We start from the raw sequence: 25193 nt of genomic DNA on the forward strand, positions 1-25193 counted from the left end.
AGTGATTGAGATAGAGGCAGGGAGGGAAGGAGTAATTGAGTTGGCGGAGGGAAGGAGTGATTGAGTTAGAGGGAGCGAAGGAGTGATTGAGTTGGAGGCAGGAGAGATGGAGTGATTTAGAGAAAGGGAGGGCAGGATAGTGATGAGTTGCAGGGAGGGCAGGATAGTGATGAGTTGCAGGGAGGGAATTATAATGATTGAGTTTGGGTGGGATGGGGGGTATTGCCAGACGGTGAGAACCCCTCTCCCGTCGCTGAGCAGCATCTCCACGTACCTTCCTTTAAACCTCAGCGCCGCCCCCTCCTCGTCCAGCTCACTCCCGATTGGCGGGAGGCCGGTCACGCGGCGGAGATTCCCGGTCCCGGCCGCCATTTTGGTGGAAAGTTTGGAATTTCTCAGTCACTCACCGGGAGGAGGAGGAGGAGGAGGAGCGGCGGTGGGGAAAGTTTGTTGTTTCGGTGGGAGCTGGTTTCTCCCCTCCCCCCTACCCGGGGCACCAGGATCGGAGCAGGCGGCGGGAGGAGGACAACAACAACAACTCCCGGCCAACCGGGGAAAGGGAGCGCGAGCCCGGAGCCGCCTGAGGAGAGAGTCAGCCAGGCAGCCCCGCCTCAGGGCTGCACCGGGAGGGGAGGCCGCTGCTCCCCGGATACTGAGCAGAGAGGGAAGCCCAAATAAACCCCCTCCCCTCGGAGAGAGAGAGAGAGGGGGGGAAGCTCCCCATCCCAGTGGGTGACTCTGAGTGTGAGGAGGAGCAGCAGGGACTGGGACACCCCCCCTCAAGGTGGGGGAGGAGGGTCCCTCCAGAACCCTCCCGGAGTCACCTTGAGAAAGTAGGACAAGCAGTGAGCGGGCACCGGGAGAACTGGATCATCCAGGCTTGGGGAGGGACAACCCAGACGGGGATGAGGTGCTGAGGGCGGAAGACCTCGCAAACCGGTCAGCCCACTTGTGTCTATATAAAACAGACGAATGTTAAAGAGAAACTAAATAAAATCCCTTCCTCGAAACCGGCCAAGCCCAAGTTTGTTTTCCAGCGGGAGGAATTGCCAGCGATAACTAATTGCCCTCTGTGCACAGCTCCTTGGGGCAGAGCTGGAGTCAGTCTCCCTCTCTCTCTCTCTTCTGTCTGACACACTTGTCAGGACACTTTTTTTAAATATAAAGAGCCCTGAAGAAAGGAAACTGCCCGTGGGATTTCTCTGAGGATCATTTGGAACTGGGACTTCCCAACTGTGAACCTTTTTTAAAATCTGGAGGAGGAAACCTGAAGCAGGAGGATGCCGGTTCGAAAGCAAGGTGAGTTTCAAAATGTTAACTTTCCTGATCTCTATTCAGCAATAATTTGAGCTTCAGTGTTTTAATTTCAAAAAATAATTTCGCTTAAAGGTGCGGTAACATGTTTTGCATTTAACACCACGTTTTGCATTTAACACCACTGAAGTGACATTTAAAACGACCGGATTTTAGCCAAGGTTTCAAAAAAAAAAAGCTCAGACCAGGTGGTAAACAACGCTGGATAAAGTTGTGTTACTTTGCAGTTGCAGGAGCTGGTGTAGGAACGGGTCAGTAAATGGTCGTTTTTGCTTCTCTCTGTTACTCAGATGCTCAGAGAGCCCTGAAGCTCCTGGAGAATTACCGAGCCAAGCTGGGCAAGACTGAAGACCGTCAGCTCCGTGCCTCCATCGAGAGAGTCATCAACATATTCCGCAGCAATCTCTTCCAAGCATTAATAGGTATGTATGCAAACCACTCTGCACCTAGTCTTCCTTCACCTACATTAGTTTTGGGGATTAACAGCAGAACTGGTGCATGTGAGGTTTTAAAACATCAGTAGGTAATTCTGAATTGGAAGGGTTTTTAAAAAACGAATTCCTGAGGTTAGACGTTTTCAGACGCGGACATCCCGTGGCTTCTCTCGTCCAGTAACAGTGCCATTCCCTCCCCTCTTGAGCTGACAGCCTGTTGCCGAACGATTCTCCCTCCCACCAAGGAGAGGAAAGCGACCAGTGAAACACGGCAGATATTTTAGGCGACCCTTACCGAGGCATTTCTACTGCACTAACATGAGAGCAACAGGAGCGCGGCATTTCTGATCCACTCTGCCTAGTGTTGAACGGTCATATTGCAGGTTCACGGATGTCATGTGTTTGATGCCTTCATGAGCACTTGGGCGGTTTGTGTGCGGTGAACAGGAAGCATTGTGGAGTGAGGGGCGTGATTTGTGGATGTAAACAAACTCGGCTTGTGTGGCCCCTCTGCAGCTCAGGCTTTTGAGTTGCAGACATGTTGAGATGTTGCTGTGAAACGGGATGGCTACTGCATGGAAAATCCTATCATTTGATTTCAACCTTGACACCCCCCCCCCCCCCCCCCGCCAAATGATAGTTGCCGTTTTTAAGTAAAAACACGGATGTTGGAAGTTGCACTGAAATTCTGAATGTCACTTTAGATTTTGCCAAAATGTGAAGATCCTTTCCTCATTTGAAAATTCTTCAACGTAATCACCATCTCGCACTCGGACAGAGTACCGTGCAATTCATTCAAACCCCATCTCATTGTTCCTGATCAAGAGGAAGAGAAAATTGATATTGCAAAGTCTTTGCTTATTTGTATTCTGTAGTAACCTGACTCGCATTGGACAGTCAAATACATTGAAATAATCTAGCATTCAAATTGTAACTTCTTCATTCGTTCATGGGATGAGTATCACTGGCAGGGCTGCCATTTATTGCCCAAGCTCCAGTCCGCATTGTAGGGCCACCCACAGTCCTGAATGAATGACTTGTTAGTGCTGATATGAGGTGCATTTCACTGTTTAAATATAAGTCCAACATGCAATGTAAAAGGGCCAGTAGCTACGGTAAAAAAAAACTTACTTCACCTCCCAGGTATTGGTTTTTGTTTTGTGCTTTGTTACAATCAAATCAGCCATGGTTTTATTGAATGGCGGAGCAGGTTCGAGGGGCCGAGTGGTCTACTCTTAATTCATATGTTCACATTTTCTGATGATAAATTGTGGAATTTTGCCACTGACCCAGCCAAAATGAGCTTAGTGCAGACCTTTATCCAACAGAATGTGAGAATAGAAACCGGCTGATGGTGACGTGAGATTTCTATAAATTACATAGATTTTTCAGAAAGTGTTCGTCTCCGGCTTGATGTATGTACTGAGTTGTTTTTTTAATGAGGGAGAATGGATTCAAAGTTGGTTAGACCTCAAAAAAGGTAACGGTTAATGAATTATGCTTGGATTGACAAAGCTTTAGAAATTGTGTATTATAAACTTATGGGCTCAATTTTTCCTGTTGTAATTTGGATGGTTTGGATTTGGGCATAAGGAATATAAACTTGAATTTGTTGACTGCACAACAGTAGATGGCTTGGCAAATGGCAAAGGGGTTTGTCAAGGGTTATGGAAGGACATGACAAAGTTGGCCAAAAGGGCAGATAGGTGGCAGAAGCACGTTAAATGTGGAAACTTTTGATGCATTCTAAGAAAACATGAACAGTGTGATTATAAGCTCAACACAAAAACCTGTGTATGAATCTGAGATGTTTAAGTTCAGTTGCAGGTGCATAGCCGTAATAAAGGTAAATATATATTTTTGTTATAAGCAGGGGTGTAGATTGTATGGAGCTTTAGTTTCTGAAAGACACCAGTTAAGCACCAAGTACTGTCCACAGTTTACCCATAATAGAAAAGACAATAAAATCATAGTGATCACTTGTGTAAAATTGCAAGGTTGTCGCCTGGAATGAAAAGCCATGGATATGAAGAGAGACAGCCCCCCCCCCCCCAATCCGACTTGAACAGTGGAGGCTAAGAAGAAACTTTTAATGCTTTTTAATATTCTGAAGAGTAAAGACCATTGCTATTGGAGTGAGAGAGAAAGTCAGTGATGAGGGGCCATTTATTTAATATCACAAGATGAACAAGAAGTTAAGGGAGGTTTCTTTTAAGTACTGAAATATTTGAGAATGGAAATTGAGGATGAGGTGGTGCAGTGGTTAGCACTGTTGGCTAGTGCTGAGGATCTGGCTTTGATCCTGGCCTCGAGTCACTGTCTGTGTGGAGTTTGCATATTCCCCCGAGTCTGCGTTGGTTTCACCCCCATCTCAAATATGTGCATGGTAGGTGAATTGGCCATGTTAAATTGCCCCTTAATTGAAAAAAAAATTGTGTAATAAAGTGCTTGGATCAGGGAGCATATGGGGGGAAAAAGGAAGAAAGTGGATTGCTCTAGTAAAGAGCCATCGCAGACATGGTGCATTAAATGAGCTGTTGTAAATTTGTCATTCTTTGCCAAGTAATAGTGTTAGCATTTCTAATTCTGAATGTTTGTCCAATTAGCATTTGTTTAAAGACAGTTCTCTTCTGCTGAGCCAGAGGCTTAATTACAAATGGCCTTAATTTTCTGTGGAACTTGCTTTTTGATATGCACTACAGAATATAATAGAGATGGGGGAGCGAGAAAGATACCATATGAAAATGTTGATGGGTAATATCCTTTAGTAAGTTAACGACTGAACACCAATTCTAGACAGGTTGGGAAAGGTGACAACACCAATTCTGAATTGCACCGTGAGTATCCTTTAAAGGACACTTGATGGTACTATGATTTCCGATACCAGCACAACCCCCTGATTCAAATTCCTGAATGGTCTGAAGCTTTTCCCATTCTTTCCTCTAGCTGTAAAGATTGACCGGCGTATTTTGTTCCCAGAGGAAGTTGGGGTATTTAGCTTGGTGTGGGTTGCATCATGCATTCTTACTAGCTCACCATGTTGTTGCCTCTTTTGGGAAAGTGCATTCTCACTAGCTCACCACATTGTCTCTTTTGGGAAGGTGGCGATGTCACCTACATATTGCCCCACCAGCCAAAGCTGTGGTATAAACCCTATGAGGTTAGAAAAACAATTGCCTACAAAAGTGACTCACTCCTTGGCATTGTTCCAACAGACTGATATTTAAGCTCCATTGATATCAGTTATAAATTGGGTTACAAGGTGCCAAATATAAACAGGGCTGATGGTCTTTACTCCAGATACACACAAGAACAAAATGAAATCACCAATGAAGTAGTGTAAATTTGGTGATTCTACAAAATTGGGAGAATGGTGCTGGTTTAGCACAGGGCTAAAGAGCTGGCTTTTAAAGCAGACCAAGGCAGGCCAGCAGCACGGTTCAATTCCCGTACCAGCCTCACCGAACAGGCGCTGGAATGTGGCGACTAGGGGCTTTTCACAGTAACTTAATTTGAAGCCTACTTGTGACAATAAGCAAATTTAATTTAATTTCATTTTCATTCATTCATGGAGCAAGTCTGGGAGAAGTGATTTTTCTCATGCTTTTGCTATGCCCACAAAACTGCATTGAGCTCATGAAATATTGACTTGAACTTTATGCATTTTTGGCAGGGTTGACGGAAACCGAGTCCTGAATATTAAGGGGATCAACCAACATATTTGTTAGCTAGTGTGACTGTCCATTACAACCTAAATTGATTTATGCTCTTTAAACCAGAAACGTGAACTTTGCAGACCAGATTAATCTTTGGATTTTCAACATATAATCAAGTGGTTGATTGATGTCACCAATACAAAAGTAACATTAACAAATATTAGAAGCTTAATTACAACTTCTGGGAATTACCCTTAAGAAAAATAAAGTTGGAAGAGGTATTTAGTGAATAAGTCAACATAATAAAGTTGACTGACACCTTGTAGGATGATATCTGAAATGAAAATCGCTTATTGTCACAAGTAGGCTTCAAATGAGGTTACTGTGAAAAGCCCCTAGTCGCCACATTCCGGCACCTGTTCGCTAATGTAAAAATGCAATTTGTAAAATGATTGAAGTTGGGACTTTTTAAATGAACCACCTGTTGTAATTGAAGGTCATAGTTGTATCTTGGTAAATTGCACGGCAGTAATCCACTCAAGGTTTTACAACAGATGCATTTTTAATTGCAAAGCTTAAGGTCGGTACAGGACCATTGATTGGACTGCAGTGTTCAATTTACTGAAGGATATCTGTTGTAATGAAGTTGTGATTTAAAAAAAAAAAAACATTCATTCTTACTATTGTGGTGTTGCATTTCCATTTCTGTTTGAATATGCTGCATGACTTAGGACCAGAAGGTATGTTGACTTTTGTTGCATTATCAGGTTATTATTTGTGATGCATTAGGAATTTTCAACCCAAATCCAGATGGCCGATGGTGGAATGTATGGTGGGGAATATTGCCAGTGTCTTTTTTTTTTAATAGTTGGCAAATATATTGGAAAACGCACAGAATAACCATGTTGAATTTGATCTTAACCGTTCCATTTGCTTTGACTTGGTTTAGCTGCTGATCTTTTGGGATGGCGGGAAAACAAACTGTCTATTTTGTTTCATAAGTGCTAATATGTTAATATGTTTATAATTGTATGTTTTCCGTGCTGAATGATTGATTGCATTAAAATACAGTACATGTTTAAACCATGTACAGCGCATGGATCATAGATTTCACTGTGCAGAAGAAGGCCATTCGGCCCATCGAGTCTGCACCGGCCCTGGGAAAGAGCACCTACTTAAGCCCACGCCTCCACCCCATCCCGGTAACCCAGTAAACCCACCTAAACCTTTTGGACACTAGTGGGCAATTTAACAGAGTCAATCCACCTAACCTACACATCTTTGGACTCAGGGTGGAAGCCGAAGCACTTGGAGGAAACCCACGCAGACACGGAGAAAGTGCAAACTCCACACAGTCACCCGAGGCCGGAATTGAACCCTGGAGCTGTGAGGCAGCAGTGCTAACCACTGTGCCACCGTGCTGCCCTTTAGTGAATGCAAAGTCCCTAAACCAAGCAGTTTCTTTCAGTCCTGTTGTGTTCAGTGTGGATAGGCCTCTGCTGAGTCTGTGGATTGGACATTCTTCTAGGTTGTGGTGCATAGTTTGCGCTCTTCCACAGGCGCATAGGAGGCTGGCACTAATGCCCCATCTTTGGAGGTTGGCCAAGCAAGGGCCATGGACAGTCCTGAACCTGTTAAAGGTAGACCACTCTTTCCTTGGAAGGTCAAAACCAAACAGCTGTTGGGTTGGTTTGAGACAAGGTACATGTTTGTCATGTCCAATGATTCCCATTAATTTGTCTAGGTGGAATTTGTGTTGAAGTCCTGCATGGGACTGTTTTTTCACATTGACCTTCTTGATGGGAATCAGACCTTGGGTGGGCTGAATAGATCAGCATGAAGTGGCAGTGTGGGGCATTGTGAACTTTTATTATTTTGTGGCAAGTCGGTGTGGAGGAGTGATGTTTGGCAGCACCGAGAGCCATAGGAATGGTGTTGAGCAGAATGTTCCAATAATAATACACATGGTAGCATTCAGCTGGTTGTCAACTGTGTATGCGTGTGATGATCTTGACCAAACAGGGACGCAGCATTCTGCTACTGAGTATGAGCGTGCAAGTGTTAAGGTTTGGAGGGTGATGGTAGCAGCATCCCACACTGAGCCAGGTAGTTCGGCAATTAAGTTGTTTCTTGGTCCATTTTATTTTCTATAATTTATTGTTGGGAAGAGTAAAGCACCTTGTCATGGAGCTCTCTGCAATATTTTGAGTTTGAATTGCTCACAAGTCAAGGATGTCAGAAATTTCGTATAGGTTGGCAGTGCACACTATTCATTTTGTATTATGGAGCCACTTATAGGCGTGTTTTTTTATAAATAGCACCTCTTTTATTCTTGCCTTTTCATATATCTGTAATGTTACTGCTGCTTTGTAGTTTAAAAAAAAAATCTGTTATCTGACTCCTCCCATTAGAATTGAATTTAACTAGTTACACATAGAAAATGTACATTGTCTTGAACATGGAACTCTGTCTAGGGCCACTATTTTCTATAATTATAACTTAACTACATACAAACTTAAAGGAAAAAAATTGCAGGGCTCTGAAGAAGGAGTGTGTGAGTAGGACTAATTGGATAGCTCTTCCAGCTTGAGGCTAAAACAGAATGTTTGTGACCATAGTGCCCCATCTGACCTTAATTGAACTTCCAACCCCATCATCACCCAAGACTGCCTACTTCTAACTCTCATTGCCTGTCTCTGCTCCCACCTCAACTCATCTCATTATTTTTCTAGATATGACTACTCGTATGACTATTCCAGTGTTTGCTGGTCAGCCTTCTACCTTGCATCCTCTCAAACTGAGTTTATCTGAAATCTTGCTGCCCATATTCTAACTTGTCCCAAGTCCCATTCACTCATCACTTCCTGTACTCACTAACTCACTGGAAGAGATAGTGGAGAGTAGTCATGTCACTGGGCTAGTAAAGCTAATGCCCTGTCTGTGAGCTGGTGGAATTTAAATTCAATGAATGAATAAAATCTGGAATTGAAAGCTAGTCTCAATAATGACGTCCATGGAAACCATAATTGATTGCCATCTAAAATTCATCTGGTTCACTAATGTCCATTCGAGAAAGAAATCTGCCATCTGTGCCTGTATGTGGCTCCAACTGCCCTTTGAAATAACCAGCAAGCCAGTCAGTTCAAGGGCAATTAGAGATGGGCAATAAATGCCGACATTACCAGTGCTGCTCACACGCCATCAAAGAATATTTTAAAAATCCTTTTAATCCAACAATGCTTCTTGATCGACATGTTCAAACCCCCCCACCTCCATCCCTTATCTCTGTAACCTTCAACCTCTTGAGGTCTCTGCTCATCCAATTTTGTCACCTTCTCGATATTTGGGTACAGTTGATTGATTGGCCCCCTGCGTTCTAAGATTCACTAGCTCCAATACTCTTGTATTCAGGGTAAATGTGCTAAAAAAACATTTTGGAGACTCTGATCAGTTGGAGGGGTGGTGACATTGGATAAATGTTACAGGGTATGCTGTTTCATTGCACTGTAACCTGATATCACACTGCCGTTGAAATTTCATGTTCTGGTCATCAGCCAGTTGGTGTTGATCACGGCACCTGCTCCTGTGTATTTCTTGTGTGTGTGTGTGGGGGGGTGGGGGGTCTTTAAGGAATTGTTTATTTAATGCCAATTGGAGTTTGAAGGATGGCAATACTGTTGGAACTTCACTTGTAGCTTGATATCTGACCTGTCCCGCCTCCCGTTCCTGCTGCCAGATATTTGTGTTAATACTCACTCAAACCCAGTGTTCGATAAAGAGTAATGACTGTCACGTTTAATTGTGTATTGCATTATTAGGAGTTCATATTATTCTTATTGCATAATAATATTGAATATATTTGGATTTTTCTCCTGCTTTTAAGAACGTCCATTTTTTAAATCTTGGGAGTGATGGAGATATTTTTAGCCCACAGTGGACTGGAATAGATTTCCAGCTAGTGCACTTGCTGTTTTAATTAACCGCCTTCAGAAAAGAGCTGTTTAATTCTCCGATTTAGGAATGGTATTGGATTATATAAGGGCAAAGACCGAGTGAAATCAAATACTGTATGGAATTTGGTTTCTTAGGTACTCAGTAAATGGATATGACCTGCTCAGGCAAATCAGCTTTGGGTGCATGTTGTGGGATGTAAAGTTAGACGGTAAACTTTGAATTGTGTTCATTATCTTTTGGGTGCAGAAAAAAATTTGGAACTTTTTTTTAACCACTTTGAATGTTGAGGTTTCTTCAGTTGCTGATTACTTGGTGATTAACTTTGAATTTTTAATTGGGTGGTATGTAGTAACCGATTGTAAATACCATTATTTGTACAGAATATATTTGATACGTTCATTCCAGGATGCAACTAAAAATGCAGTGAATATGATGTGCATTAGGTAAAGAAAGCTAATTGAGGCCAACCAGACACAAATTGAGCAGATGTATCAAGTTATTTTATTTGCTGGGGCATCACGGTGGCACAGAGGTTAGCACTGCTGTATCACGGCGCTGAGGTCCCAGGTTCGATCCCGGCTCTGGGTCACTGTCCATGTGGAGTTTGCACATTCTCCCCGTGTTTGTGTGCGTTTCGCCCCCACAACCCAAAGATGTGCAGGGCAGGTGGATTGGCCACGCTAAATTGCCCCTTAATTGGAAAAATTGAATTAGGGACACTAAATTTATTTTTTGAAAAGTTATTTTATTTGCAACTCCAAGTTATGCACATGCATTTTATATGTATTGTTATTTTACTCTTGTTTGCTGGCTGGTGGTAAAATAAGAAATTCTATGTTTGTGCTGGACTTGTAGCTCTGTTACTTTAAGTTCCATTGTTCGCATTGAAGGAGCTTTATAAAATGGAGAGAAATTGCAGTCCGTTAAATACTGAGAATTAGAACATTGTTGTGGGAGTGGGGAAATAATGGACGTGAGCTCAAAAAGAAATGAATGCTACATTAGTTTTTAGTTTTAGGGAGTGGGAAGGAAACTTGAATTCAATTGGGTTCAGAAGTTGTCTGTGGGATTTTGTTCAAACCAAAACTCAGCGCACAAAAATATCATGAAGATTAGGTGAAGCAACAGGAAAAGTGCTTTTTACTTTGTACATGACAATTTTCGCTTTTAGATTTGTTCCCTTTAATAGTGTGTGAACAAAAAATGCGCTGATGAAAAGCCTATCCATGAATTGGTAGTTAGATGAACAAACAGTCTCTTTCCTAAAGAAGCAATCCTGCAGTTAAAATCAAGCTGACTTATGAAAACACAATTGGACTGTTAGTATCACATCCACTAATGGAATGATTGGTACAGGCAGATTTCAGCTTTAATACTGTATGGAGTTGATTACTTTCAGTGGCAGTGGTGCTGAAAAAAGTGTTGTCCTTGGGTTGGAGAAATGAGAAGTTGCACACACACTTTTCATCAACATTCGAGTAACCCCCTCTTTTACCAAATCGGACACTCCAGACTTCACTATAATTAATTCTTTCTTTTTACATTTTTAGAGTAGCCAGTTATTATTTTCCAATTAAGGGGCAATTTAACATGACCAATCCATCTAGCCTGCACATCTTTGGGTTGTGGGGATGAGATCCACGTAGAACTGGGAGAATGTGCAAACTCTACACGGACAGTGACCAGTGGCCGGAATCGAACCTGGGTCCTCGGCGCTGTGAGGCAGCAGTGCTAACCACTGCGCTATCGTGCCACCCGATTTATAATTTCTATTCACCATTTATCCACTTATCTCCTGCAACAGTAATTGCATAGTAAAAGTGCATCATAGGTTGTAGTGCTTTGAGATGTCCTTAAGGCATTATATAAATGCAAATTTATTCTTTCGCTCTGCAAGCTTATTTGTCATCTTGTACCTTGTTGCAGTTTCCACATTATTACCCATGCACTGCCTATCCTACCCCATCCACTCATAAATTTGGTATTGCCTGAAAATTGCAATGCTTCGGTAATATATCCTAATGCCTTTATCAATTCCCACTAGAATTCCAGCAAAGCATATGAGCAGTGTGATTCAAAGTGCAAAACACAGCAGAACGATCACAGATCTTGAGCACAAGGATGGACCACATGTGGTGCTAGCGAAGGATCAATTTAAAGTGTTAAAGCATCTTTCGTAAAGTGTTTCAGCAATGTTGTTTTCTTTTGTGGTTTGCTAATGAACTAAAGTCCTAGTGATATATTTTTTGGGACCAATTACAAGAGTAGAAGAAGATGACTTGACCTTTTGGTCTAGCTGGGAGAGGACCTGCAATGGGGTTCAGATTGGCAAAGCTGTATAATCGTGCTTTGTAATACCAAATGTGTGCTGCTATTCAGCATCCATCTATTATAGCTTTCTCCTTGTCCTGTATCTTGTATGACCCTCTTTGTGCAATTCCAATTCTCTTCCCTCAACTAGTGGTGCACTAAGGTAGACTTTCATCTGTTCCCATAGCTAGTAATCCCTGGGACAGGTTGCAAAGGGGTTTGTAGCTTGATGGGTGCCACTCTTATCAGGCGTGGCTGACCAGAGGCTGTCCTGCTCTTACCACCAGCCATTGGCATGTTTGGAAGGATTTTAACATGTTTGATTGTGTTTTGAATGCACCTTCCTTGGCCATCAAGTCCTGGGGTGGGACTCTAACTTTGTGAACTTGCCACACTCTAATTCCTGCTGTATTTATGTTGCTATTCCTTTTTATAAAAAAAAAAATGTACTCCATTCACTTTTTTCCAATTAAGGGGCAATTTAGCGTGGCCAATCCACCTATCATGCACATCTTTGGGTTGTGGGGGTGAGACTCACGCAGACACTGGGACAATGTACACACTCCACGTGGACAGTGACCCAGGGCCGGGATGTAACCCGGATCCTTGACGCCTTGAGGCAGCAGTGCGAGCCACTGTGGTACCGTGCCGCCCTGTATAATCTTTTATTGTCAGAAGTAGGCTTACATTAACACTGCAATGAAGTTACTGTGAAAAGCCCCTAGTCGCCACATTCCGGCGCTGTTCGGATACACACAGGGAGAATTCAGAATGTCCAAATTACCTAACAACACATCTTTCGGGACTTGTGGGAGGAAATCGGGGCACCTGGAGGAAACCCACGCAGCACGGGGAGAACGTGCAGACTCTGCACAGAGTGACCCAAGCTGGGAATCGAACATGGGACCCTGGAGCTGTGAAACAACAGTGCTACCCACTACTACCGTGCTGCCCTATGTGTGCTATTCCACTGCAAATCCAGTGTATGCCTTTGTTCCTTTGGTACACCATAATCAACCTTTCACCATAGGTGTGAAGGTTGATGTATCATACTGAAGTACAGTATGTGTATTAATTCTTCTTCCTAGCCCGTCTCCCCATCTACCACCATGGGTGCTATTGATTTGTCCTATTTCCCGATTTGGTAGGAACACTAATAATTCATATTATTCAACTAGATCTTCTTGGGTCTTAAAATAGCAGTAAGGAAATAATTCAGTTCTGATAGACTTACAAACTGCAACTAAGAAGTTTGAGCTTTAAAATGCATTATCGAAGGCCATGATTTTCACTGATTTCAAAAAGGGAAATTTCCTATCATCATCAGTTTGCAAAATTGAGCTTAAAACAACTTGCATCCATAACACTGCTATTGATGCAGAAAAGATCTTAATGAACTTCAGAGGCACAATGGGTTAAAAACAAGCCACGATTGGTCTTTTTTTGCCCAAGTTGACTTTTCACCTTTCTAGAGCAGTGTTCTTCAAACTCGGTGGCGTGACCCGAGGGAGGGTCAGGAAGCCGTCCTTCGCGGCGCTCCAGATCGCGCAAATCCCCGCACAGCAGCCGGCTTTTAATAACGTCGGCTGCAAGTGGCATTTAAATTTTTTTTTATTCATTTAATTTTTTTTTTTTTTTTTTTACAAGTTCGGGGGGGTTTTATTTAATAAAATTTTACGGAAAAAAATGCACAACTTTGGACGGATGGAGGCTCCATGCTTTCCGACACCGGAAGGCTTCCCCTTCATCCAACAGGTTCCATTGGAGGAGCATGTATGAGGGCCAAAGGGACCCAAAACCATTTCCTCCATTTTTATCAGCAGCAAGCAAGGTAAGAGAAAATGGTGGGTCGGCTGGCGTGGGTCACGAAGGCCGGCTGGCGTGGGTCACGAAGGCCGGCTGGCGTGGGTCACGAAGGTCAGCCGGAGTGGGTCGCTCAGGTCGGCCGCTTGGGTCCTGAAGGTTGGCCGGTTGGTAAAAATCGGTCCCCGGAAAAAAAGTTTGAAGAACACTGTTCTAGAGCACCTGAATAGCAAGTTGCTCGACTACTTTATTTCAACCTTCTGTGTTTCTGCAGAATATAATTACATTATTTACAAGTTCGTCTTTACACATACTTTGTTTGCACTTCCTTTAAAAGGAAATTCAAAATCTGGGCAGGATTTTTAAAAAAAAGATCCTGGATTTTTTTAACCCATTGTGCCTCTGAAGTTCATTAAGATCTTTTCTGCATCAATAACTGTTATGGATGCAAGTTGTTTTAAGCTCAATTTTGCAAACTGCTGATGATAGGAAACTTCCCTTTTTGAAATCAGTGAAAAGAACAATGTAATTGAGTATGCAAATTCAATTTAACCTTTGTGGTATTTCAAAAGAGAATCTTGCAGATCACGAAGGTATAAGATAAACAAGAGCTTTATTAGGAAGGTGTTGTCACACAGGCTGCTTGTGTAGACTTTCTGCTAGCCCCCTCTAACTGCTGATGACATCATCAATAGGTCATTTGATCAAACTCTTAGTGACCTTGTTCCAATTAGGAACAAACATGAATATGCAGCACCCTTGTGTTTGTCATTTCCTGTTGAAAACATTTGCAAACTTCAGACAAATTTTGATTGAGTTTGAGATTTATTTTAAGTGTCAGGGAAACAATTCTATGGCTTTATATTAATATTTTGTTATTCTGAAGTATAAATCGCCAGTGCATTCCCGGCTGTCGGCCATCTATTTTTGCCATTCCATTAACCTGAGATCATTGGCCTGTACTCCCAACTCAAGCCAAGCCCTGTTCACCCATTATCCATGTGCTCACTGACCTGTCCATCAATGCCTCAATTTTAAAATGTGTTCAATCCTTCCTTAGCCTCACTTCTGTCTAGCTCTGTCAGCTCCAGCATTAAAATAACTCTGCATTCCAAGAGCTCTGCCTTTTGTGGGTAACCCACTTTCTTTGTCCCATCATTTGGAGGCTGTTGCTTCATCCACCTAGGTCTTGAGCTCTGGAATTGCTCCCTCGATCTCTCTCCCTTCAATTACTCCATAAACCGTAGCGCCCTATTATACTTGACTGCGTGGCAAACATTTGGTTCCAACTCCATTTACAAGTTTGCCGACGACACGACCATAGTGGGTCGGATCTCGAATAATGATGAGTTCAGAATACAGGCGGGAGATAGAGAACCTAGTGGAATGTTGTAACGACAACAATATCTCCCTCGGTGCCAGCAAAACTAAAGAGCTGGTCATTGACTTCAGGAAGGAAAGTACTGTACACACCCCGGTCTGCATCAACAGGGCCGAGGTGGAGATGGTTAACAGCTTCAAATTCCTAGTGGTGTACATCACCAAAAATCTGTCCTGGTCCACCCATATCGACCCTACCACCAAGAAAGCACAACAGTGCCTATACCTCCTCAGGAAACTAAGGAAATTCGACATGTCCATACGGGCTCTTGCCAACTTTTACAGATGCACCATAGAAAGCATCCTATCTGGCTGCATCAAAGCCTGGTATGGCAACAGCTCAGCCCGAGACCGTAAGAAACTGCAGAGTGTCGTTAACACAGCCCAGTCCATCACGCGAACCCGCCTCATATCCATTGACTGTCTACACCTCCTGCTGCCTTGGGAAAGCGGGCAGCATAATTAAAGACTCTTCCAACTTCTTCCATCGGGCAGGAGATGCAAAAGTCTGGCAACACGCACAAACAGATTCAAAAACAGCTTCCCTGCTGTTACCAGACTCCTAACGACCCTCTTCTGAAGTGACCTGTTTAATACTACTCTCCTGTATGCTTCTCCTGATGCTTGTACCTATGTATTTACATTGTGTTGCCCTATTATGTATTTTATTTTATTTTCATGTACTAAATGATCTGTTTGAGCTGCTCGCAGAAAAATACTTTTCACTGTACCTCGGTACACGTGACAATAAACAAATCCAAAACCTAACGCAGGTTTTTCTCACCCGCTGTATTATTTCCTCTTTTGACTCGGTGGCTGATTATGCCCTTGTGTTGGATTATGCCCTTGTTATGTCTTAATGTTTGAGAGTTCAAATGCTAGTTGTTTTTTTCAGCAATACTTGGGATGAAATTGATATTTAAATGTGGAATAAAGTACCGGAGAACTATTCCTAAGTTTTTCTGAGATGTGCATGACTCCCTACAATGCGGCTATCTGATGTGGAATTAAGAGTATTTAAATGCTCTGTTATGTTTGAAAAGTAAGGTTTAAGCATACAACAATAGCAGTGTTTAATATTGTGTTAAAGATGGAGTAAGCACTGTCATATGTGTAGCATGAAAAAGCAGGAAAGGTAGTACAGAACACCTGAAAATTACTGAGATGGACGCAGGCTACGAATGTCTGTTCAATGAAGTTCTGATCATTGTAGATTTTTATGGGTTTTAAGAGTTTTTCAGTGAGGATCCGGTCAGTAAATAAAGCAGGATATGAGAAGAGACAGTGGATAATCCTAGTATCTAAATTATAGAATCTCTACAGCGCCAAAGGTGGCCATTTGGCCCATCGAGTCTGCACTGACCCTCTGAATGAGCACCTTACCTAGGTACACTTCCCCAACATATCCCTTCAACCCCACCTAACCTGCACATCTTTGGAGTGTGGGACAAAATCAGAGAACCCGGAGGAAACCCACATAGACACTGGGAGAGTGTTTGCACAGACACCCAAGGCTGGAATTGAGCTCTGGTCCCTGGCACTGAGGCAGCAGTGTTAACTATTGTGCCACCGTGCTGCCCATAAATATCAAACAAAATTGGACTCATTCATTGTCGGAAAATCTAGCCTTTTAAATTTGTTTTTCACACATGAGCAAGTCTAGTACAATTATTGCTTGGAAATGTCAGCAGGGCGGCATGGTGGCGCAGTTGTTAGCACTGCTGTCTCACGGCACTGAGGACCTGGGTTCAACCCCGGGAAAGCCCCGGGTCACTGTCCATGTGGAGTTTGCATTCCCCCCCGTGTCTGCGTGGGTCTTGCACCCGCACAATCCAAAGATGTGCAGGGTAAGTGGATTGGACATGCTAAATTGCCCGTTAATTGGGGCAAAAAAAGAAAATGTTGGCAGGTAGAAAAACTAGTGCAGGACTAATAGTGGAAAATTTCTCATGTTCCAGAACTGAGCACCAAATCTAGCTTTACACCTTAGTGCAGTGTGGAGACACTTAAATTCAGTGAGGCACTGAGGGAATTGTTACATTTTTGACTGAGATATTAATCTCTCAAGTCCTGTCCATTTGAAATCTCCAGGCACTATTTGAACAAGTGCATGCTGCCCAAAAATGCATCTCTCAACCAACACCAAAACGAGTTAACTAGATTCTCATCTCCATTTATGGGATTTTTCTGTGTAATTTGGCGACTGTTAGCCAATGTGGTTACTGTTAGCCAATATATCAATGAGAACGCTTCAGAAGTAACCCATTGGCTGTGAAGTGCTTTGGAAGATCCGAATATATGAAAGGTACTATGAATGCAAGTTAAATGTTCAATGGTAGGACTGTTTGGTAAACAAAAGTTTCAGCTGTTTCTTTGTTTCTGATGACTTTTTAAAAAGAAAAACATTTTGACTTTGTCAGATTCTGCAGAAGCCTGTTTGAATGTGTGGGATGTACACATGAAATTCAAGCTGACTATGACATAAAATTTTGATTGAAATTTTTTTGCGGAAAGTTCTTTAACTTAGCTGGGAATAATAAAGACATTTTGACCAGCATTGTTCACAGAAGCCTATGGGAGTTTTTACTCCTTGTGGGCATAGTGCGCCTCCTGCTTGAAAGCTTGTGAATTTTTTGTTTTAGTTTTATAAGTTTAATATTTTATTGTTACCACTTTGTCATCAACAGCTTTGAGTACTTTTTTTAGCTTAGTTAATGAGTGGCACCACATGAAGAATAGTATTTAAGTGAGACAAACCCTACCTCAAGAAGAAGTATTGAAAATTAAAATAAAGGCGTATTAAAGGATCTCAATTTTAATATTTTTATATTTGGCATTATGATGCTCAAGATAAATTGACACTACAAGAGCAGATATGTAGATGTCTAGCTGCATTTCTCTCTACAAACATACCAACGTTCAAATCCTAATACTATACCTTCACCGTGCCATTATGTAGCTTTATTGTTGGGATAAATCATTCGGCCAAGTAATTGTGAAGTGCTGTTCCCAATAGATTAGCACGAGGATGTTGCTTCTGAAGGTGCAGTGTTGAGCTAGAATATTGAAATGTTTTAAGGTTTGTTTACATTAATGGTGCTAGTGCTTAAAAGACTTTTGATAATGACTCAACAATTTAGCTATGTTTCCTAACTCGTGAAGTTTGGGTCATTTCGTAATTGCACTGGAATAAAGATAGGGAGACTATAGATGTAATAGATGCAAACGTGGAGATTCCTGTAGTATGTGTATCCTAATTTGGTTGTGGACTCTAGAAACATGTTCTTGTTTTCCAGATATTCAGGAATTTTATGAGGTGTCATTGCTGGATAATCAACCGGTTCTTGCTCAAAAGACAACTGGCATAGTTCCAGCAGTCCATATCTGGGATATTTCCAACCTTCCAAGCACGACTGTTACGTCGGAGGCAATCCCCATCAGCCTTAGCCCTAGTACAGAGGTAAGCATATGGTAAGGTAGACTGACCGAATTAAAACATATGTTAATGCAGTAATGTTTAAAGATGGTGTTTACCAAATGGGATCAAGTTGATTGTCATTGTGGTAATGGACTAGTGACTAGTTGAAGTAACTGATTGGAGCTCAAAAGGCTATTCCTAAGATCCCTACCTGAAACTTTCAACAGCTTAAGTTATCTTCAATAATGTAGCAGTGTTTGTGTATCTGTTTATCTGATCATTTTTAACTTCTGCCAATGTAATTCACAAGGTGAAGAGCTGGATGTCCAGCCATTGTTAAAACTTCACTATTGAAATTTCTGCAGAAATTAGATTGATCTGTAATCTCTTGCATGGCTGTTCTCTCCTAGCACATGTGAAGTGGTACCATCACCTTGTATAAGGCAAGTTGACAGATCATCTGAGCATGTACAGTTTTCCTTCAAAGTCAATGTATTGGATGTCTCTTCTGGAAAGATTCTATTCAATGTTTGTATTGTTTTTCAGAAGTGAAGTGATTTTTCTCCTGGATTGCTTCCTCATTTTCAGATTTGAGAAAATATAGCCTTCGTTAATTGCTGATGAAAACTTGTACTGTGTAGGCTAAGTTCAGTCTAGTTGTTCATATATCTGAATTTTATATAATTGATTCGAATCTTGACTATTTACTACCAGAAAATCGCCTGAAATGGCTTCTGTTTCCACTTCTTGCTCTCTTTTTTTTTTGGTGGGGGGGGGGGGGGGAAGAGGAGGGAGATGTCCCCAAGGATCTATCTTTGTTTCCCTTCTGTTTGTCATCCTATACTTGGAAGATATTATCTGAAAATAGATATGGTCCCATATTTATGCCTGGGACACTGAACTCTATTTCTTCACCATCACTGAGCTCTTCAGTTGTCTCTGATTTGCCACATTCTTGCTAACATCCAAAATTCAACGGAAGATAAAACTTCCTTCAACTAAACATTGGGAAGACTGAAGCTGTTGCCTTTGGCCCCCATCATAAGCTGTCCTTGTTCACTGTTTCTATTGCCAGTAACTCTCATGAGCTGAACAAGGCTGTTTGCAACTCCCCAGGTGAGTTTTCCAATCTCACATTCGCACCAGCACCAAAAGTGCCTCCTTCCCCTTCCTGTAACATTGCTTAACTCCAACCATACCATGGTTCATCTGCTGAAATCTTCATCTATGACTTTGTCACCATGAGACGACTATTCCAATGCTCTCCTGGCCGGTTTTCCGTCTTTCACCTGGCATAAACCTATACTCCCAAAACTGACTGCAATTTAACTAGATCCAAATTTCATTCACCCATCACCCCTGTGCCTGCTGACCTGGTCTAGCTCCCTCTTTGACACTGCCTACATTTAAAGATATACATTTTCAAATCTCTCCAGAGCTTGGTCCCTCATCTAGAACCCAAAGGCATAGCCTCAGACTGAAGGGACAATCCTTTAAAACAGATGAAGAATTTTGTCAGCCACAGGGTGGTGAATCTGTGGAACTCTCGGCTACAGAAGGCTGTGGAGGCCAAATTACTGAAGGTCTTTAAGACTGAGAGAGATAGGTTCTTGATTAATAAGGGGATCCATGGCTGACGAGGGAAATCAAGGACAGCATAAAAGCAAAAGAAAAAGCATACAAAGAGGCTGGAATTAGTGGGAAGCCTTTAAAAGTGAGTAGAAGACAACTAAAAAAGCAATAAGGGGGGAGAAAATGAAATATAAATGCTAGCTAGTAATATAAAGGAAGATAGGAAGAGTTTTTTTTTCAATATATAAAAGGTAAGAGAGAGGCAAAAATAGACATTGGACCACAGGAAAATGTGGCTGGAGAAGTAATAAGGCAGAGAAATTGAGTAGTTACTTTACATCAGTCTTCATGGTGGAAGACACCTGTGGGATGTCAGAGGTCCAGGAGAATCAGGGGGCAGAGGTGAGTGCAGTGACCATCACCAAGGAGAAGGTTCTAGGGAAACTGAGGTCTGAAGGTGGGTAAATCATCTGGACCAGATGGACTACACCCCAGGGTTCTAAAAGAGATGGCTGAGGAGATGGTGGTGATCTTTTAGGAATCACTGGAGGCAGGAAGGATCCCAGAGGACTGCAAAGTGGCTAATGTAACACCCCTGTTTAAGAAGGGAGGGAGGCAGAAGATGGGAGATTATAGCCCGGTTAGCCTGACTTCAGTCATTGGTAGGATTTTAGAGTCCATTATTAAAGATGAAATCGCGGAGTACTTGGAAGTGCATGATAAAATTAGACTGAGTCAGCACGGCTTCATCAAAGGGAGGTCATATCTGACAAATCTGTTAGAGTTCTTTGAGGAAGTAACAAAGAAGTTAGACAATGGAGAACCAATGGGCGTGATTTATTGAGATTTCCAGAAGGCCTTTGACAAGGTGCTGCATAGGAGATTGTTAAATGTTAAGAGCCCATGGTGTTGAGGGTAAGATCTTGGCATGGATAGAGGATTGGCTGACTGGGAGAAGGCAGAGAATGGGGATAAAGGGGTCTTTTTCAGGATGACAGCCGGTGACTAGTGTGTGCAACAGGAGTCTGTGCTGGGACCACAGCTTTTCGCAATATACATTAATGATCTGGAAGAAGGAACTGAAGGCACTGTTAAGTTTTCAGATGATACAAAGATCTGTAGAGGGACAGGTAGTATTGAGGAAGCAGGTGGGCTGCAGAAGGACTTGGACAAGCTAGGAGAGTGGGCAAAGAAGTGGCAGATGAAATACAATGTGGAAAAGTGTGAGGTTATGCACTTTGGAAGGAGATACGGAGACATAGACTATTTTCCAAGTGGGGAAATGCTTAGGAAATCAGAAGCACAAAGGAACTTGGGAATCATTGTTCATGATTCTCTAAAGGTTAACGTGCAGGTTCAGTCGGCAGTTAGGAAGGCAAATGCAATGTTAGCATTCATGTCGAGAGGGCTGGAATACAAGACCAGGGATGTACTTCTGAAGCTATACAAGGCTCTGGTCAGACCCCATTTGGAGTACTGTGAGCAGTTTTGGGCCCTGTATCTAAGGAAGGATGTGCTGGCTTTGGAAAAGGTCCAGAGGAGGTTCACAAGAATAATCCCTGGAATGAAGAGCTTGTCATATGAGGAATGGTTGAGGATTCTAGATCTGTACTCGTTGGAGTTTAGAAGGTTGGGGGGGGGGGGAGAATCTTATTGAAACTTACAGGATACTGCGTGGCCTGGATAGAGTGGACGTGGAGAGGATCTTTCCACTTGTAGGAAAAACTAGAAGCAGAGGACACAATCTCCGACTGAAAGGGCAATCCTTTAAAACAGATGAGGAGGAATTTCTTCAGTCAGAGGGTGGCTAATCTGTGGAACTCTTGCGGCAGAAGGCTATGGAGGCCAAATCACTGAGTGTCTTTAAGACATAGATCGATAGGTTCTTGATTAATAAGGGGATCCGGGGTTATGGGGAGAAGGCAGGAGAATGGGGATGAGAAAAATATCAGCAATGATTGAATGGTGGAGCAGACTCTGTGGGCCGAGTGGCCTAATTCTGCTTCTGTGTCTTGTGGATCAGGGGTTATGGGGATGAGAACATTTCGGCCATGATTGAATGGCAGAGTAGACTCGATGGGCCGAGTGGCCTAATTCTGCTCCCATGTCTTATGGTCTTGGAAGACCCTCCCTGAGTCCTGCTAGCCGTTGAGATCTCTGAGCTCTTCCAATTCTGATCCCTTGCGTATCCTTAATTTTAATCATTCACTCCACCATTGGTTGCTGTGCTTTCAGCTGCTTTATCTCTGATTCCTTTCCTAAACATCTCCACATCTTGCTCCTCGTTTATGCTGCTCCTTAAAACCTACCTCGAACATAAAGCTTTTGATCACCTGTCCTGATTTCTCCTCCTGTGGCTGTGTCAAAGTGTTTTTATTTTTATTGCCCTTGTTAAGCACCATTGGGACATTTGCTATATTAAATGTGCTATATAAAAGCAAGTTGTTGGTTGTACTGGACAGTTCCTAATTGATTGTGAAATACATGCACTGCTCATAATCTGGCATAAATGGCTCCTGTCCTATAACCAATACTACTTTTTAAGAGATGTACTGATTGGGTCGGATTCAATGATCTGAGGTTTAAGTTCTTTTTGTGGATGTATCCAGGCCAAGAAAGTGTGAACTTCTACCACTAGGTGTTTCAAATTCACTAAAGCACAATTTTTGAACCTCTTCTAAGATTTTTTAAAGTGTATTAATTAATGGGTATGTATCTGTTCACCTAATCCTTTTTGCCTTCTGTCAATGTAATTGCCAAGGCAAAGAACTGGATGTCAGCCTCATTGCCCTTTTAAGGTAGTGGTTTGCCAGGCCTTGAACTGGTGCAGTTTGTCCTCACGGTGTGATGCAACTGAATGGCTCACAGGTCATTTCAGAGGACCGGTAAGAGTCAACAATATTGCTGTTGGTCTGACACCTTATTAGGTCAGATCACGTAAGGACAGCTGAAGTTTAAATAAAAAAAAAAAAATAAAAATTGTTGAACTGTTTGGATTCAAACTGTTGGTTAATGGTCATCATACTGATACTTTTTTCAACAATTCCAGATTTATTTAATTCACTGAATTTAAATTCTCTGGTTGCTGTAGTGGGATGTTAATTCACGTTTCCAGATTATTCATCAAGGCCTTTGTCCAGTAACACAACCACTGTGCTACTGTACCTGATCCTTGATAGTATAAATGCTATTGCAAGAGTCAATGTGAAATCGGTAAAACTTTGGATTAATCTTTCAAATTAATTGGATATTTAAATTCATGTATATATGACAAATGTCCATTAACCAGAATGCTTTAACACAGTGTTAGAACATGCTGTTTAGTTTTTTATCTCGTCTGTCTGTCATCCTTCTTGGGGAGGTGACAGGAGAAGAGGGGAAAATGTATCTCACCCTGTGTGTGCGCAGGCCGTTTTTGCTGCAGCGCATCCCCACCACATGCTGCTTCTGTTCTAGAACTGGTTACTAGTGGCTGAATAAAATCAGTCCACTGTGACTTTTCATACCCTGATGCTATGGGCAAGCACCAGTAGATGTGAGCTTGTATTTTTTTTGTAATCGTCAGGGTTGCAACATGTTGGTAAAACAGCTAAGGCAATGATTGAGAGGTACAGATAACACCCTAAGCACACAATTATAGCTGGATAGCTTGTAAATTTTGTGTTTTAAGTTATGATGCCAATATTTAACATTTGCAATCTTGCGATTCTCAAAGAGAAAATCAGTTTGCATTTACAGCATGAAATGTTGTACAGTTTTCGTGGTGCTCTTGATTTACCTGTTCTCAGCACTAGAAAACTAGTATGTGTACTCTTTGCCTAAGATTATGCATTTTCAAAACCTGCATCTAATCTGTAATGCAGAAAAGCTAAGTCCAAAGTTGCAATGGCACTATACTTTTCTCCTAATCTGAAATTTTGATGCCATATCCTGTGCAGTACACATTTTATGGTGTTTACCTGACATTGGTAAAGAGCTAATTTGCAAAGAATTAGAAAAATTTAAATTCTCCTAAAAGAGCAGATATAAATGATGAAACTGAATGGCCAAGAAATAATGCAAAATATAAGTGCCAGTGAACAAATTTCTGCCACATGTTTAAATGTTGATTTTAAAATCTGAGCCATTTGATGTGTGTTGTGACGAGGAGCAATGCATGATGAGAACAATGAATAGTCTTAATGGACTGAGGCTGTTTTGGTTCCAATTTAATCGTTAATATTATAGGTTGTTGACATTAACATTTTTGTTTTTGATGGCTTTGGTGTAACAAGCTGCAAAGATCATATTGAAAAAAGCTCTTGATCCATTTCCTGGTCTATACTGAATTAGTTGATTTCAGCAGAGGCAGAATTGGAGTTGTAGAATCTCGTGGCTGATTTTGTTTTTGGAAAGTGAGCCAGGATCTACTTCAGTAGTAAGTGTGCTCAAATATGCAAACTGACTATTTGTTCAAGCTTGTGCAAGAAGAGGTCAATTGGACAAGGTACCGGTTGGTGTGTCTTGAGTGATGGAGTTGATGGATTTGTTTTGGCAAAGAAATGAAAATGGAATTTTTATAAGTTAGTTTTAATTTATTGAAATTGCTACCCATGTGGTGCAGGGTCAGTACTATTTTAAATATTGTAGTTTGACTTGAAATAGAGATGTCAAATAATCTTGTTCTTGTGGCTTGCTTATGTAAGTGACATTTTTTGCTGATGCAAATGATCTAAAATGAATAAAATCTGGAGGTGTTTCTTTGCAGTGTTAGATCTGCAGGATGGCATGTGTGGGCAGTGAGGTGTTAAGTATAGCTGTTCTGTGTTGATCTCTCTGGTGAATGCCACTCTTGTATTATGAGGAAATGCAATTGTATACTTTTGCTAATATATTTATTTTTAGTTAGTTTTCCAGCTATGTGGTTAACCTGTTGGCTGAATCACTGGGGATTGCATTTTCATTGAAGGCATTTGTTGGAATAAGCACAAGAACATGCTGCCTTATGGTTGAGAATCTTCAGCTATTTTGAGGGGTGTGGCGGGTGATAGTCCTTGTACTGTACTCTGTTGCATATGTAATGCAATTGTAATGAAGAAATACTGCATATAATTTGTGGTTAATTTGGGTGGGAAGAACCTGCACTGTTGTCACAGCAATCTCACAATGTTTTTGTGTTCTGATTACAATTTTGCAAAATACCCCCTCTGAAAGAATTGTTGAAAGCAGCTCCTTCCTCCCTCTTGCGTAACCCCCATCCCAGATATACATCTACTGTCTTCATAAAATCATAAAATTTACAGTGCAGAAGGAGGCCATTCGGCCCATCGAGTCTGCACCGGCCCTTGGAAAGAGCACCCTACCCAAGCCCGC

At 41.9% G+C, this 25193-nt stretch overlaps 1 protein-coding gene across 18 annotated transcripts in view; it reads left to right on the forward strand.

Annotated features, from left to right (window-relative positions):
• The first annotated feature begins 380 nt into the window (after positions 1 to 380).
• The window catches only part of LOC140389677 (disks large homolog 1), a 486438-nt gene continuing 461625 nt past the window's right edge, over positions 381 to 25193 (forward strand). For 7 of the 18 annotated variants that reach the window (XM_072474031.1, XM_072474032.1, XM_072474038.1 and 4 more), the window contains exons 1-3: positions 383 to 1299; positions 1605 to 1736; positions 18148 to 18311. In XM_072474031.1, coding sequence (XP_072330132.1) covers positions 1281 to 1299; positions 1605 to 1736; positions 18148 to 18311 — 315 coding nt within the window. In that variant the 5' untranslated portion in view covers positions 383 to 1280. Of the gene's footprint in view, positions 1300 to 1604; positions 1737 to 18147; positions 18312 to 25193 lie in introns of those variants that run through there. The other 11 variants (XM_072474027.1, XM_072474028.1, XM_072474029.1 and 8 more) reach the window with 4 other exon arrangements.

The sequence above is a fragment of the Scyliorhinus torazame genome, chromosome 14 (genome assembly GCF_047496885.1).
Source record: "Scyliorhinus torazame isolate Kashiwa2021f chromosome 14, sScyTor2.1, whole genome shotgun sequence".
Taxonomy (NCBI): domain Eukaryota; kingdom Metazoa; phylum Chordata; class Chondrichthyes; order Carcharhiniformes; family Scyliorhinidae; genus Scyliorhinus; species Scyliorhinus torazame.